Source organism: Pelobates fuscus, chromosome 2, assembly GCF_036172605.1.
Source record: "Pelobates fuscus isolate aPelFus1 chromosome 2, aPelFus1.pri, whole genome shotgun sequence".
Classification (NCBI taxonomy): domain Eukaryota; kingdom Metazoa; phylum Chordata; class Amphibia; order Anura; family Pelobatidae; genus Pelobates; species Pelobates fuscus.
The window spans coordinates 183,774,194-183,789,869 of record NC_086318.1 but is presented as its reverse complement, the minus strand read 5'-3'; the positions used below and the strand labels follow the sequence as shown (position 1 = coordinate 183,789,869).

Here is a 15,676-nt window from a genome sequence, read left to right as displayed (position 1 = left end):
AGAGGTGATGGTGGTGCCGTTGACTTGGAGGGAGGCAGACACTGGAGTAGCAACACTTGACGGAGGAAAGACCAGAAGTTCTGTTTTGGACAGGTTGAGTTTAAGGAAGTGAGCAGCCATCAAATTGGAAATCGCGGAAAGGCAGTCAGAGGCATGAGTCAAGATGGGAGGAGAGAGATCAGAAGAGGTCATGTAGATTTGCGTGTCATCTGCATATAAATGATAATGGGAGCCAAAGGAGCTGATGAGTTTACTGTCAGGATCGGGACAGGGATCCAACACGCAGAGTACAAAGTGTAGTAGGTACGTATACCGGACCTTAGAATGGCCGGACTTAACGTAAGGAGTAAGTAGAGAATGGTCAGAGACAAGCCGAGGTCGAGGGAACAAGAAGACAGGTAAGCGAGAGACAAGCCGGGTCAAAGGATAACAGAGATAAGCAGAGTAATACAATCAAGCCGGGTCAGAACCAAAGAGACAATAGACATACAAGAGCACTGAGTGACTAGTCTGGCTAGAACCACGACAGGGCAATGAGCAAATGCGGGAAGCTCTATTAAATACCCCGGTTCTAGGAGGTAATCACACCCCCGACGAGTCCTGGTTCGTGTTCAGGGTTTGAGTGACAGGTCGAGCAGGCTTGGCGTCATGACGTCGGCTACTGAGCGTCACGTGATAAAAGGGCGTGGATCCCTCGCGGAGGAACCACGAGGAACGGAGGAAACAGCCCTTCTGAACGGGAAAACGTCTAAGTCTCTCCTCTTATCAGAGGTAGAGACTACAGGTACCCTGACAGTACCCCCCCTCTCAGAAACGCCCACCGGGCGGAAGCAACCGGGACGAGATGGAAAGCGGGAGTGAAAAGCCCTGCGGAGGCGAGGAGCATGTACATCCTCCTGAGGTACCCAAGTCCTCTCCTCAGGACAATATCCCTTCCAGTCGACAAGATACTGTAACCTCCCTCGAGAAATTCGAGAATCGATGATGGAATTGATCTCGTATTCCTCCTGACCCTCAACCTGAACAGAGCGAGGGGAGGAAACAGTGGAGGAAAATCTGTTGCAAATTAACGGTTTCAGCAAGGAAACATGAAAAGAATTAGGGATGCGTAAGGCAGATGGAAGTACTAGGCGATACGCAACCGGGTTAATACGAGTCAGGACCCTGTAAGGACCAATGTAACGAGGAGCGAATTTCATAGAAGAAACCTTTAAACAAATGTTTTTTGTACTCAACCATACCCTATCACCAGGAACAAAAACAGGAGCCACCCTTCTGCGTTTATCAGCGTGTTTCTTGAACAACATGGAATTATGTAGGAGAATTTGTCGAGTCTGATCCCACAACTTCCTCAGATTGGCAACATGAACATCAACCGACGGTACCCCTTGGGAAGGAGAGACCAAGGGAGGAATGGAAGGATGAAAGCCATAATTCATGAAAAAGGGGCTAGAGCGAGTGGAATCACAAACAAGATTATTGTGTGCGAACTCTGCCCAAGGAATCAAACCGACCCAATCGTCCTGATGTTCGGAAACAAAACAACGCAAATATTGTTCAATTTTTTGATTGGTACGTTCAGCAGCTCCGTTAGACTGAGGGTGATAAGCAGAAGAAAAATTCAATTTGATGCTTATTGAGAACAGAAGGATCTCCAGAAACGTGAAACAAATTGGGAACCTCTATCAGAAATAATTTCGGAAGGTATCCCATGTAAACGAAAAATTTCTTTAGCGAATATTTCCGCCAATTCAGGAGAAGTCGGAAGTTTAGGTAAAGGCACAAAATGAGCCATCTTAGTAAACCTATCAACTACAGTGAGAATAACAGTCTGTCTTTTAGAAATAGGCAAATCAACAATAAAGTCCATGGCCAAACAGGACCATGGTTTCTCTGGAATGCCCAAGGGCTGTAATAGACCACATGGAAGAGTATGAGGTTGCTTAGTCTTAGTACAGATCTCACACACTGCAATGAAATCCTTAATATCCTTTCGTAAAGAAGGCCACCAGAAATCTTTAGAGATTAAGGAATATGTCTTGCGAATGCCAGGATGCCCCGCCACCTTACTCTCGTGAAAACACTGTAAGAGCTCCCGTTGGAGTTCAGGAGGAACAAAGTGTCTTGCCACAGGAGTCTCCTCTTATCAGAGGTAGAGACTACAGGTACCCTGACATTTACCAAGGGAGGCAGTATATATGGAGAATATTAGGAGACCAAGGACTGAACCTTCGGGGACACCAACAAAGTGGAGTTGGGGAGAAGAGGCAGAGCCAGAGAAAGAAACACTGAAAAAGCGCTAGGAGAGGTAGGATGAGCACCAAGAGAGAGCAGTATCTCGTAGACCGAGATTATGGAGAATGAGAAGAAGCTGTTGATGGCAGCAGATAGATCAAGGAGAATTAGAATAGAGTAATGGGCGCAAGATTTACCAGCGATTAAATCGTTGGATACTTTGGTCACAGCTGTTTCAACAGAGTGATGAGCGCGGAATCCAGACTGAAAAGGGTCAAGCAGAGAGTTAGATTCGAGGAAGTCTGTTAATCTTGCATACACAACTCTCTCAAGGATCGTGGAGGCAAACATCAGTAGCAATATAGGGTGGTAGTTGTATGGGGAGTTGGGGTCGAGTTTGGGCTTTTTCAGATGAAAGTTAAATGAAATTAGTGGAGGTTGGTGATGTTTTAGTAGCTAGACTCCACTGACCACTAATCTGCATGTACGGAATCCATGATTGTGTGAGACATAGTGCCCTGTTCAACACCATAAATCTTTACAAACATACATTTATGAATCCTACTTTAAATATTTGTAAAAAAAAAATCTTAAAACACTGGTTCAATTGTAAAAATATAAGATACCCCTCCAACCCCACCTGTCTTAATGGATGAGCGTCCACTGATTGATTGAAGGCTGTCGATTCTACTTAGTGAATTGTAAATTGAGTTCAGTTCTGTTTGAGTGGGATCTGGCTCCTCTCAAGTGATGTTGTTCTAACTTGGGTATAAAAAAAAATAAACTTGGGGTAGAGCATCCTCTTAATATAATACATCTGTAGTTTGTAGTTGGTAATTCAGCTATGTGATGCTGTTTAAAGGATTCCCAGTGGAAAATATAGGTATGCGTTCTATTAGAATTTCCTTTGCTTTTGCAGACTTCTTTATATATTCTTGAAGCAAAAAGAACACTTTCCAAATGCTTATGGTATGCCTATTTCCACATTTTGTTCATTCTGTGGTAGGCTTATTTCATAATAATCAACAAGTATGTTCTAGCTGGCAGCTTCCTATCCCACAGCTTTTGTATAGTAACCAGACACCAAGAATGTGGTTGGAAATTTGGATTTCTCTTTATTTTGTACTCGTATGTTGGTAATTAATATTGTGCTATTGCAGTTTAAAGAATAATACCTATAGCTGTTTGGTTTTATTATCTTTTTAGTACCCAGAAGTGGCCCAAAAAATATTAAAGTTTTTGGAGAAACAACTGACAGCCTTTCTGTAAGTTGGGATCATGCTGACGGACCAGTTCAACAGTATCGAATCATCTATTCTCCAACTGTCGGTGACCCTATCGATGAATTTGTAAGTTTTCTTTAAACAGAGAAGCTATTTTCACTCTGTTTACAAAATATGTGGCAACATATTGTAAAAGTAATAATCAGTAAAAAAAAAAAAGTGAAGAGTGTGTAAATTGTGATTTTAATTTATCAGTCAAAAGTATGTATAGAACATGTGCTTGGAAAAAAAACCCGAAAAAATAAACATCACATAGTGTATACTACTTACAGCAAAAAATATATAATAAAGTAGTGTTTTTGAATTTTATACTCACAATATTCAGAGCCATTTAACCTGGATCAAGGTAGAAAAGCCTATGGTGTCTTTAGGGTTCTACTTCACTTTTGTGTGATGATTATTGACAATCACATATTGTAAGAGTATAGTTAATACAGACAACATGCAACAATCATCATCTTGAAGAGGAATAGTTAGATGTTGGCAATTGTAAAGCAGCAAAAGCTGAAGAGTTCCAACATGTCCATATTAAATGACTACATCAGATTTCAAACATTGTTTGGGTAGTTGCTGATAGCCATTATGTTAGCTTAAGAAACATTAATAGAGATGGGGAAAATTGTTCACATTCTTTGCTTAATCAGACTTATAGGCAAATGGTAAACAAAATAAGAATGTAGCGCTTATGTAAAAATAAATGAATCACCTTTTAGAGTGTAGGAGCAAAATTTAACTGAAAAATCAGCAGGTAGAATATCTATAAAAGATAATCATACATAGTATAGATCACACTTATATATATTGGTTGATATTTGTATATAATATATAAACTCACAAACGGAGAGCTATGGACCTAGCTCTAGTTTGAATAGCCTCTGGGTCCATGCAGGTGACCCACCCTTCTTCACGATATAGTTCTGAGGTCTGTGGATAAATAGAAATACACCCAATTGCGCAGTATAGTTGCAATATCTCTAAAAATATATATAATTTTCTATAGTGGGTACTCACAAGTGTGGAGTCAAGATGTATTGACTCAATTTTGTGGCGTTGTGCAGGTTCGGGACTGCACTCCCCATTCAATATAACGATATCAGGAACCAGGATCGTTAAAATAATAAACAGATTTTATTAATACACTCTTATATATAAATAAAAGAAAGCCTCAATGTGCTAAAAATACTGGGACGAGTTTCGCCACTCCAAACGTGGCTTCTTCAAACCGGATTGCTTTATCACAATCCGGTTTGAAGAAGCCACGTTTGGAGTGGCGAAACGCGTCCCGGTATTTTTAGCACATTGAGGCTTTCTTTTATTTATATATAAGAGTGTATTAATAAAATCTGTTTATTATTTTAACGATCCTGGTTCCTGATATTGTTATATTGAATGGGCAGTGCTGTTTCAAACCTGCACAACGCCACAAAATTGAGTCAATACATCTTGACTCCACACTTGTGAGTACCTACTTGAGAGAATTATATATATTTTTAGAGATATTGCAACTATACTGCGCAATTGGGTGTATTTCTATTTATCCACAGACCTCAGAACTATATCGTGAAGAGGGGTGGGTCACCTGTATGGACCCAGAGGCTATTCAAACTAGAGCTAGGTCCATAGCTCTCCTTTTGTGAGTTTATATATTATATACACATATCAACCAATATATATAAGTGTGATCTATACTATGTATGATTATCTTTTATAGATATTCTACCTGCTGATTTTTCAGTGAAATTTTGCTCCTACACTCTAAAAGGTGATTAATTTCTTTTTACATAAGCGCTACATTCTTAATTTGTTTTGTATGTTATTTTGGATAGGACTATCTGAATGTTTAGCAGCTATATTAATTAAATAAGATATATTTATATTATTATTTACGTACTATTAATAAGCGCTGTTTCCATCATCTAAATTTATTATAGGCAAATGGTGCTAATATTCTCAAGTTTCCAAATTTGAATGAGGGATTTACTTAATCTCTACACCCAAAAGTGATTAAAAAAGACTTGACAAGCGAAATCTAAAGACATAACCTGAAATAAATGACACAACTAGGCAAAGACTATCTAAAAGACATATGGGCTACATATGAAAACACAGCACATAAAAAAGCATAATATCATAGTAATCATCATTTTGACTATAACGTCAAGTAAATTAGATCCATACATTTATATCCCATGGTTCTATACAAAATGCATTACATTTTAATAGGAATGATGTGCTGCATTCTTAGAATCTCTAAGGATTCAGACATATAACCAGACCAGACTGCAGGCTTTGACACACCACTTATATCCATATGTTATTAGTTTTGAAGACAATATTATTTCTATTGAAATAGAAGATGCTTTTTTTCTGAACAGATGTGCAATACATTGTCTGTAGTTGAGTCTAAGAAATATTTAATATATATGTACCCCACTTATTTCTATTCAAGGGCCTTTTTATATTAAGTTTTATTTATAAAATGTTTCTTATTTATTTTTATTTTTGAATGAATACTATAGCACAGTTAATTAATTACCAGCACCCCCTGAAAACACCAACAATAATTTGTAATTTGCCAAGTGAGACTTTCATTTTTGTAATACGCTTTTGTAATCATATTAACAGACTTTAGTTATACCATAATTACCTACCTAAGACAATGTTCTCATATTCAGTACATTTTTCCAAATAACAGACTCAATGAAATCAGGATGACTATGTTTTTCAGTGAAGACATTAATTTTAATACAAAGACAACGACTTTGGTGTTATAAAGTGTAAATTTTATTCCTGTTGTTTTTTTTTTTGTTTTTTTTATAGACGGTTGTGCCAGGCAGAAGAAATAATGTTGTGTTGCAGCCACTTTTGTCGGACACTCCTTACAAGATTACTGTTGTCGCTGTTTATGCCGATGGAGATGGAGGACAACTAACTGGAAATGGAAAAACAGGTAAGATATTTCCACTGTTAAATGCCACCATACACATTGGGGAAATACATTTTTGACTCTGTATGTGCCTTTGCTAACATTTTGATGCCCTGGAATTTTCTGCAATATTTCTTGGTTTGGATTTATAACTGATTTAGTTCGTCTGGTGTCTTTACATATCTGACTTATAATAAGATGTGCTCACTATCTATTTTTAATGTTGGAGCATGCTAAACATGTCCCTTGTTAGTTTCTGAAAGAGCTCAAGTACAGTTGTTTATAATTTGCATAGAAATTCTGTGTGTTTCCCTTTTGCATTGTGTGATATAAATAATCTCAGAATCATTATATTGGACCCAGATGCTTATATTAACTAAATATCAGCATATGTTTGTTTTAAGCCTGCCAATCGTCATTTTGTGCTGCCATTGAACCCTTAGTTAAAGTTTTACCTTTGCCAATAACAGGTCAAAAACAAATTTCATTTGGAATAATACTTAAGAAGCATAATTGAATTTACAACCTAAGGTTGTTGGCATATTCCACTGATTTGATTGATAATCAATGATAAGATTACAGACAGGAAATGTATTCAATGAAAACTCTGACAGATGTTGACATTTTTATGGGACTAATTACTAGTTTAAAGTGCCAGTGTATATAAGTGTGGTGTTTAGCCACTTTATATGTTAGTAAGTAACTTGTAATTACCCCTTTGTTAAATATATGCCAGCTTGAAAGTGGTTAGCTCCGCAGGTTGTTTGGGTTTGGATATAATTCTATGAGGAGAAAAAAAAAATGTGTAGAAAATAAAGTTTTTTTTGCATGGTCTCAAAGAGAGAACAACTGTAGCCCATGGATCAGCGCAGCTAAGAGGAATAGGCCTTGACAGAGCAAGGAGGTAGGCATAGCAGCCACAGGAAGTTAGTGACAGCTAGCATGCTGGGTAGGGCGCAGCCATAAGGGGAGTATTTTTACCAGACATTATATGAAGTGGCCATTTTAACTGAACCTAAGCTTACCTGTCAGTTGTCCCTCCCACCCTCCCTGTATTTGGTTAGGTTAGTTGATTTCCCGTTTTTTCACAGCGGCGGGGAATGGCCTGGTTAAATCGGAGGGTAGATGGAGGAGAAAGTGGGCATCCTGAGGTTTAGTGTGGATTGGGCAGTGTTGCACGTGGTTGGTAGGTTCGAGCCTGTCAGTGGCTCCGAACCTGGGTTCGGAGCCGTCAGTGGCTCCGAACTTAGCTTTCTTCCAGTACCAAGACTCACTTGGTGCTGCTGCCTGCTCTTCCTCATGCAATGTCATCCTAGATGTGTTGCTTCCTGGTTTCTTATTCAATTCAATACTACTCATAGAGGAGCATTGGGGATGACATGCGTTGTCCTATCAAATGCTTCACTTAGGGAAGAATTTAATTCAATGCAGCAATTGATGATGCTTGATGTTGTTGTGAACGTTGCACATCACATAATCCCATAATCTAAACATTGCTGTATCTACTAAATGGCAATGGTTTATATTGAAATGCTAAAAGAAAAGTACCACTGCACACAGACCATGTTATTGAGATGATGTGGTCTTGGACCATTTAGTGGTCCCTGACATCTAAAGCAGACGCAGACATCAGAAGTTAGAAAGTAAGATCTGTTCAGTCAGTTGAAACAACACCATTTTCACCAGATATGACATTATTAATTAGGAGTTGCAAATTAATTTGCATTTAGTTCAGTTAATTTTGCTAATCATATTTGATTTACAATGATATCATTGGACACAGCAGAAAAGATGGCAAATATTAAAACTGGTAGAAACATGACCATGACAGCACATGACCTTATGAAAAAATTGGTTAAATACGATTGGTTTTCCATTTAATATACTCAAATTTGTACAAATAAATAAGGTTTTCCCTTTCTGGTGGAATTACATATGTTTCTATCTCTTACTCTGTTTGGTTTAGTTGGCTTGCTTGCACCACAGAATCTACGAGTATCTGATGAATGGTATACACGATTCAGGGTTTCATGGGACAGAGCTGCATCTCCCGTTTTGGGCTACAAGCTTTTATATCAGCCACGTAGTGAGTAAACTATAATGTTGATTGAAATTAAATGTGTTTATGTAATTGGTTTGGCTGTGTGATCTTGTATTTCTTTATTTAACTTTTATTAGATAAGGGAGCTTTACACAGTTTTAAGATAAAACACACATCAAGAAGTAAATTGGTAATATAATCACAGATTACATGGTGTTATTATGATATTGTAAAAATCACATTCTCAGAGTTCTCATATTCTCTGTTATTGTTGCAATGCATTTGCTTTGGCTCTCCTAAGCTAAAAGGGTAATCCAGACATGGATCCCGTGCTCACTGTGCCTAGACGGGTATCAGCCTCACCTGGCTGACAAGGTCGAAAGAAGGTTGAAACAATTGTTCAGGGTTGTTATATCTCTTGTGCAGTGGGAACTCACTACCTTTATGCATAGCATCAGTGTGATATGCAAATTATATAAGTTCTTTGTAATGGCACAAGTGTGCAAACACAGTTTTGCGACCAGAGACTAACCAAAGAGCAAACTACTGATTTTCTCTAAGCTTTTGCCATTCTCAGAGTTCACATAGTCTGTATTTTTGTAAAAATCACATAAACCTTACAATCAGGTGGAGCTAGACTGGGTTGATATTCTAATACAGTCATTATACATTATTTAAGAATACATACAACACACCCATGGCACACATGATAACCTTAGGATTAGGTGTAATTACAGAAGGAGGGAATGTAAGAATGAAGAAATGGTAGAAGTCAAGTTGAAGGGTACACTGGTATGGATCAGCTGCATCTGAAGTCATAGAGCCCTTACACAATAACTCTTAAATCCAGTTACTCTGTGTACTATTAAGAGTTGCATTGCTGATGACGAGCAATGGGATACACTCAACATTATGGAATAGACAAGCACTAGAATAGGACACTGAAATAAATGGTTGGCCTTTCAGAATGGGATTTGCCACTGTCTACTCCAACATGTTCCAGTCACATTAAGTGAGTTAGCCTCTTCAATAATGACAGATCCAGCTTCACATGTCGGATAATATCAAAATGCTTGTAATTATGGTGGATTATACATTTCTAGAACCAGTATATATACAAATATTTATTAATATACAGGTGTAGGTAGGTGATGGGCAAACTGGTACAATACAATTCCTATGATGTTTAACAGCCGTAGAATGCAGAGTTAAAATTTAATAACATAGGCCTCAATTTAATATATTTGGATACGCGTATCAAATGACAATATTTCAAGACATATTTAAATATGTTGATATATTGATATATTTTTCATATTTTAATAATTTAAAATATATATTTTAGAACCTTAAAAAAAAAAAAATACTGAATCATTTGAAAAGCGTATCCAAACATAGTATATTATGGCCATAATCTTGAGTATGAACAATATAAACTAAAATCTGTTTTGTATTATTAATATTGGTATTTCATATAATTTTATGTTTGTGAATGCTTTGAATTCATTAAAGAAACAAAAAACAGTAATGCACTCATTATTACATACAAGGTTACATAAAATAGAAAGTTATCACATAGCCATGTAAAATTTGGATGCGCCAAAAATAAAAAAAACACTACACATTGCAGAAAATTATTGTATATGAGGATTATATGTGGCTATATAAGGATTTTCTGCGCTATTTAGAGTTTTTTTTTTAGGCACATCAGAATTTGACATGGCTATGTAAGAATTATTTATGTCACATTGTATGTAATATTGAGTGCAACACTGTTTTATGTGTTTTTTGTTTGTTTGTTTTCTACTGTTTGCTTTTTTTTTTGGTGTTTGCAGCTGTGTCACTGTTTGATTTAAAAAAAAAAAAAATATTAAGCACCTTGCCTACCTTTTTAAAGTTTCTTTTTTGGGGGGCTTAGATTTTATTACTTGATATGTTTCGTAGACTTTCATTTTTTTAAATTCTAGATGCTGATGATTCTTTTGAAGTGTTTGTTGGTGATGTAAGTTCTTACACTCTGCAAAACCTGTCTCCTGGAACCATATATGATGTGAAAGTTTATGCACAGTATGACACAGGATTAAGTGGACCTTTGTCTGGTGACGGAACAACTTGTAAGTTAAAATTTCATATAGAGATGTATAAACTTATTTGGGGACCAATGTTATTTTTTATTTTCAGTGCCACAACAATTTAGCTCTTTTCGAATATGTATAACCAAAATTTACTAATTTCTCATTTATTACACCTACACATATATCACCTTTATTAGATATCCTAATGAGAGTATGATGATATGAGACTTTTATTGGATCCTCTGTTATATGTTTTGTAATGCTTTGATGTAGGATTGATAACTTGTTGGGCTCACCAATATTACATTTTGTTGCTACATATTGTGTGTGCAACTGCAATAAAAATGTTTTCAGATACATGCCTTGACATCAGCAGTGCATATGATTACTATTGGGTTGTAACATTAATGACTGAAATAAGGATGTCCTATTTCAGTTTTAAACTTTTATGGTGATGGTGTGCCCTGCTCTCATTTAGGACAGTTTAGTAAAACCCTACTTCAAAGTCCTATCAAATTGGGAGACAAGGGAACATTTTATAAAAGGTATTCTGAATTTCTTTGTGTGGTTATTTTATAAAAAAAAAAGTAGGCTTGCGTTTAAGGGAACACTTTAAATGTGGTAACATTCAAGTATTGATATAATGACAGTATCCTTAAAGTCAACATTTTTATTGTGACCAAGACCAATACGAGAACAACACAAATGACAGCAATTGTGATTATTATTATGTTATTTAAAGGGACACTATAGTCACCCAGACCACTTCAGCTCAATGAAGTGGTCTGGGTGCAATGCCTGGGTGTTTTAACCCGTCAGATGCAAACATAGCAGTTTCAGAGAAACTGCTATGTTTATATAGCAGGGTTAATCCAGCCTCTAGTGGCTGCCTTCCTGACAGCCGCTAGAGGTGCTTCTGCGATGTTGGATGCGATTTTCGCATCTAGCGTGCAGAGCATTCATAGGAAAGCATTGAGAAATGCTTTCCTATGTACTGTTTGAATGTGTGCGCGGTACTTGCCACGCATGCGCATTCCGCTCCACTCAGGAGCTGACATCGGCAGGGGGAGGAGAGGGAGCCCGGCGCTGGATAAAGGTAAGTAACTGAAGGGGTTTTAACCCCTTCAGTACCAAGGGAGGGAGGCCCTGAGGGTGGGGACACCCTTAGGGCACTGTAGTGTCAGGAAAACGGGTTTGTTTTCCTGACACTAAAGTGATCCTTTAAGATTTGGAAGTGACACAACAGGCAAAGAAATATGTCAGCCGCTAAAGTACTTGTTTTACCTGTATGGCCAAACGTAGGACAAAAGAATATTTTGCATTTTGACCTAGTGATAGTATAGAGATTAAATTTCCCAGGCAAGGATTGTCTGAATGCTACGGGAGAGATGTAGATCAGTAACAAGAGCAAAGACATGATTTATTAAAGACATGATGTGGTGATGATGTGAATAATTGATTATGCCATATCAACAGAATTAGTGGCTATTTATAGACATTCTTCTGTATTACACTATGATTTCCCAGAGTTCTCAGGGCCAATCATGATATCATTGTTTATTTTTCATAAAAAAAAAAAAAGATTTAGCATGGCCTTCTGTGACACAATGTAATAAACCATCCATACAAGAACTATCTGGAATAAACAGGGTGGTTGAATTGATCATTTATCTCTGAGAGATACATGGTTAATCTGTTTACATGGATATGATTATGAAATGTGTAAGCAAACTTGTGAACTGTATGATTTATAGATCTGTTTTTGAAGTGTGACTATGGTGTACTTTTAGAATTCGAGATAAAGAGTTGTTATTTCGATACCATGATCCCTGTTTATTTCATTACATTTTGCTTTGCTGTCATAGATAATAAATTAATCTTTGTACTTCTGTGTACTTCTGTTCAAGTTTATCACAATATAATAAATAAAGAGGGCTGGAGTTCATTGCTTCTCTTTCTCTATTTAAAAAATAACTAAATATATATATATATATATATATATATATATATATATATTGCAAGGAACTATGTATGCACTTATTATAATTAAAGGGACACTCCAGTGCCCAAATACAAAATAAATAAAATCACAGTTTAGTAGATATAAACCAAATAAAAACATGCAGGCATTTTCTCACTGGGGGTATATCTAAAACAGCTTGCAAATGCTGCAGATCCCTTGTCTGAATCGTTTCCAATCCCCCCCCCCCCCCCCCCTTCTTCCCCAGTGCCTTTCTGTGTCTGTCCAATCACAGGCTTCCCAATGAAGCTAAATTATAAGTCTTTGCAAGACATGTGCAATTGCTGCCTCTTGAATTTAGCTAAACTGGAATAACTAAACGAGGAAGTAACAAAACCCGCTGTCTACTTGAAAGCAAGGGAGTGTAACAAAGTACAAAAGTGTCAATTTCTATTCAAATCTGCAGTTTAAAAAAAATGAATTAAATATGACACACTGCCCACATAAGGCTTTTCAGCAAGCTAAAGTACTTTATGGGTCTGGAGTGTCCCTTTAATAGCAATGTGTATTTTATTTTTTGTAAATAAGTCATTGAAATAGTTTCCTGCCTTATCTCTTAATTTCTAAATGTAAAGATAATTAAGTCTTGAATCTCTGCTTTGTGTAATATGGCACCCATAAAACAGTTTGTAAAATTCTGTGCAGTATAGGAAAGGAAGTCATCTTGATTTCTGCTATGTGTCTCTTCTGCTCATTTGTTTAAACCAGTGTTTCCCAACTCACTACTCAAGATACAGGAGCAGATTGGGACATTTCCCAGTTTTGTTCCGTAGAGATAAAACCTGGACTGCTGGTGTGCCTTTGGGGCTGGCTTGGGAGCCCGTAATGTAGACATTTACATAGCTGTGCATGTTTGTTTTAGCTGTGTCTTACTCAAAAAGAGAAAATATGAGTTATCACACACAATCAGTTGTACAGTACTGAATGAAGGTTACACTAAGAGTAATTGGCTGCCAACCAAAATACAATATAATTCTTAAGAATAATATCTTGTTTCCATTTGCAGTGTACTTGAATGTAACTGACTTAACCAGCTACCAGGTTGGATGGGACTCATTCTGCATTAGATGGACACCTCACAGAGCAGCTACATCTTACAGGGTGAAACTTAATCCTGTAGATGGTATGTATTTCTTGTTAAACAAAGAAAAGCAAAACATGGAATGTATGTTATTGCTGTGGATAATTTCCTTATTTCAGAAAGAAGCTATAATAACTTTTAACAGTAGAGAAGTGGTATCAGAACTTTCCATTAACAATGTATTTATAGACTCTTCATGTCTTACATAAGCACGTAAATATAGATTAGATACCACAGTTGAAAGGTTTACAGAAACACTCTGTCTCTGGTGACGTATCACCAAATAACTTTTTGAAAATTAATAGAATATTTAGTGCATTGTTTCTTAAAATATAATTATACCAATGCATACATTATCTATTTCAGAATTGCTCATGATTGTTGCATTTTGGTGTATTTGAGTCTCGTATCATAGGCTTACTCTTATTATCAGGTATCATAGGCTTACCCTTACTAGACTATTATCTTTCCTCCTATATACAAAATATGTAGAATTTATGAAAAAGGATATATACTCTAAACTTTTATGAAAATTTATATATCATGATAGATTTGATTCCAGTTCGTACTATATTGTGTCCAAAACACTGTTGTGTCACACTACCTCATATTATAGATTGTTGTTCTGACTTATTTTCAATATTAGTTTTTGAGTGTCTTAATTTTCTTTCATGTTAAGGATCTCGGGGTCAAGAAATCACAGTCACCGGGTCCGAATCATCCCACTGCTTTAACGGACTATCACCTGACACAGAATACACAGCAACAGTTTTCGTGCAGACACCTAATCTAGAGGGTCCATCAGTTTCAACAAATGAGAGAACTTGTAAGCCTATTTTGTTTTTTCCTTTGACATAGTATTGATAAATACACTGATGCAAAAGGACTGTAGCATCACAATCTGTGCAATTGTTAAAGTACACAAGGTGCCACAGTGAACAGCACAATGTAATATTATAGGAATATAGAGTTCGGATTAACAAGTACCTTTTGTAATGGGGCTTGGGGTGATTTGGGACCTAGAGTAAGGGGTAACTGCTTTAACTTTGTTGTAGACTGTAGCTCTTATCACTGTTCACATGCCTGAGAATGATGTCCCTCAGCATCTAACCCTAACCAAACTATATGAAAACATCAATGAAAACCTGCCCAGTCAAAATGCTACCATTTTTTTTTACTGCATTTCATACAATCACCATGCTACAGCAGCTGTCCAATTATATATATATATATAAAAAAAAAAGCTTTGGAAAGAACTGCATTCAACATACTTAGAAGTCATCCTTATAACTAAAGTAGAGTTGTTTTTTAGTCTAATGTATATTTATTGATATGGCAAGTTTTTGTACTGACAATTATACTGGGTTTAAAGAAATATTGCATTATAATTAGTAGCTAAACTATTCAAAATACATAGTAATTACTTGGATCAGTGGAAATACATTTTTTCATTTTAATGTTCTAGTGATAAAACCAACAGAATCACCAACGGAGCCCCCTGCACCACCACCACCTCCTACCGTCCCTCCTGCCCGTGATGGTAAGTATTTGATATATTTATTTTCCAATTTGATTTGACACATGTGGAATAATTGAATATAGACAGACTTGTGCTAAATATAGTAAATTATACTAAATAACATTATACATTTATCACTTCACAAGCTATTCTATATTATTTATTCAAGCTATACTTATTTGGAATTACATTTCTGCCAAATGAATCCAAAACATAACCTTTTGTCCTTGGTTTTATGTTAAATAGTTTTAGATGGCCCTTTTCTTCTGCAGCATTTAATGATGTCCTTAGACTCTGGCGTGTAACCACACTTCACAGACTAACTTTTCTTCATTTCTTTTATAGTATGCAAAGGAGCAAAGGCAGATATCGTATTCCTTATTGACAGCTCCTGGAGCATTGGTGATGAAAGCTTCAATAAAGTTCGGCAGTTTATTTTCAATACCATTGGAGCTTTCGATGTTATTAATCCTGCTGGAATTCAGGTGGGAGTAAT

The 15,676-nt window shown here is 36.5% G+C and overlaps 1 protein-coding gene across 4 annotated transcripts in view; it reads left to right on the top strand.

Annotated features, from left to right (window-relative positions):
* The window catches only part of COL12A1 (collagen type XII alpha 1 chain), a 165,349-nt gene that overhangs the window by 90,365 nt on the left and 59,308 nt on the right, over window positions 1–15,676 (top strand). For all 4 annotated transcript variants that reach the window (XM_063442995.1, XM_063442998.1, XM_063442996.1 and 1 more), the window contains 8 exons: window positions 3,442–3,584; window positions 6,339–6,468; window positions 8,411–8,530; window positions 10,453–10,599; window positions 13,587–13,703; window positions 14,341–14,487; window positions 15,127–15,201; window positions 15,526–15,665. In XM_063442995.1, the coding sequence (XP_063299065.1) occupies window positions 3,442–3,584; window positions 6,339–6,468; window positions 8,411–8,530; window positions 10,453–10,599; window positions 13,587–13,703; window positions 14,341–14,487; window positions 15,127–15,201; window positions 15,526–15,665 (1,019 nt within the window). The remainder of the gene's footprint in view (window positions 1–3,441; window positions 3,585–6,338; window positions 6,469–8,410; window positions 8,531–10,452; window positions 10,600–13,586; window positions 13,704–14,340; window positions 14,488–15,126; window positions 15,202–15,525; window positions 15,666–15,676) is intronic.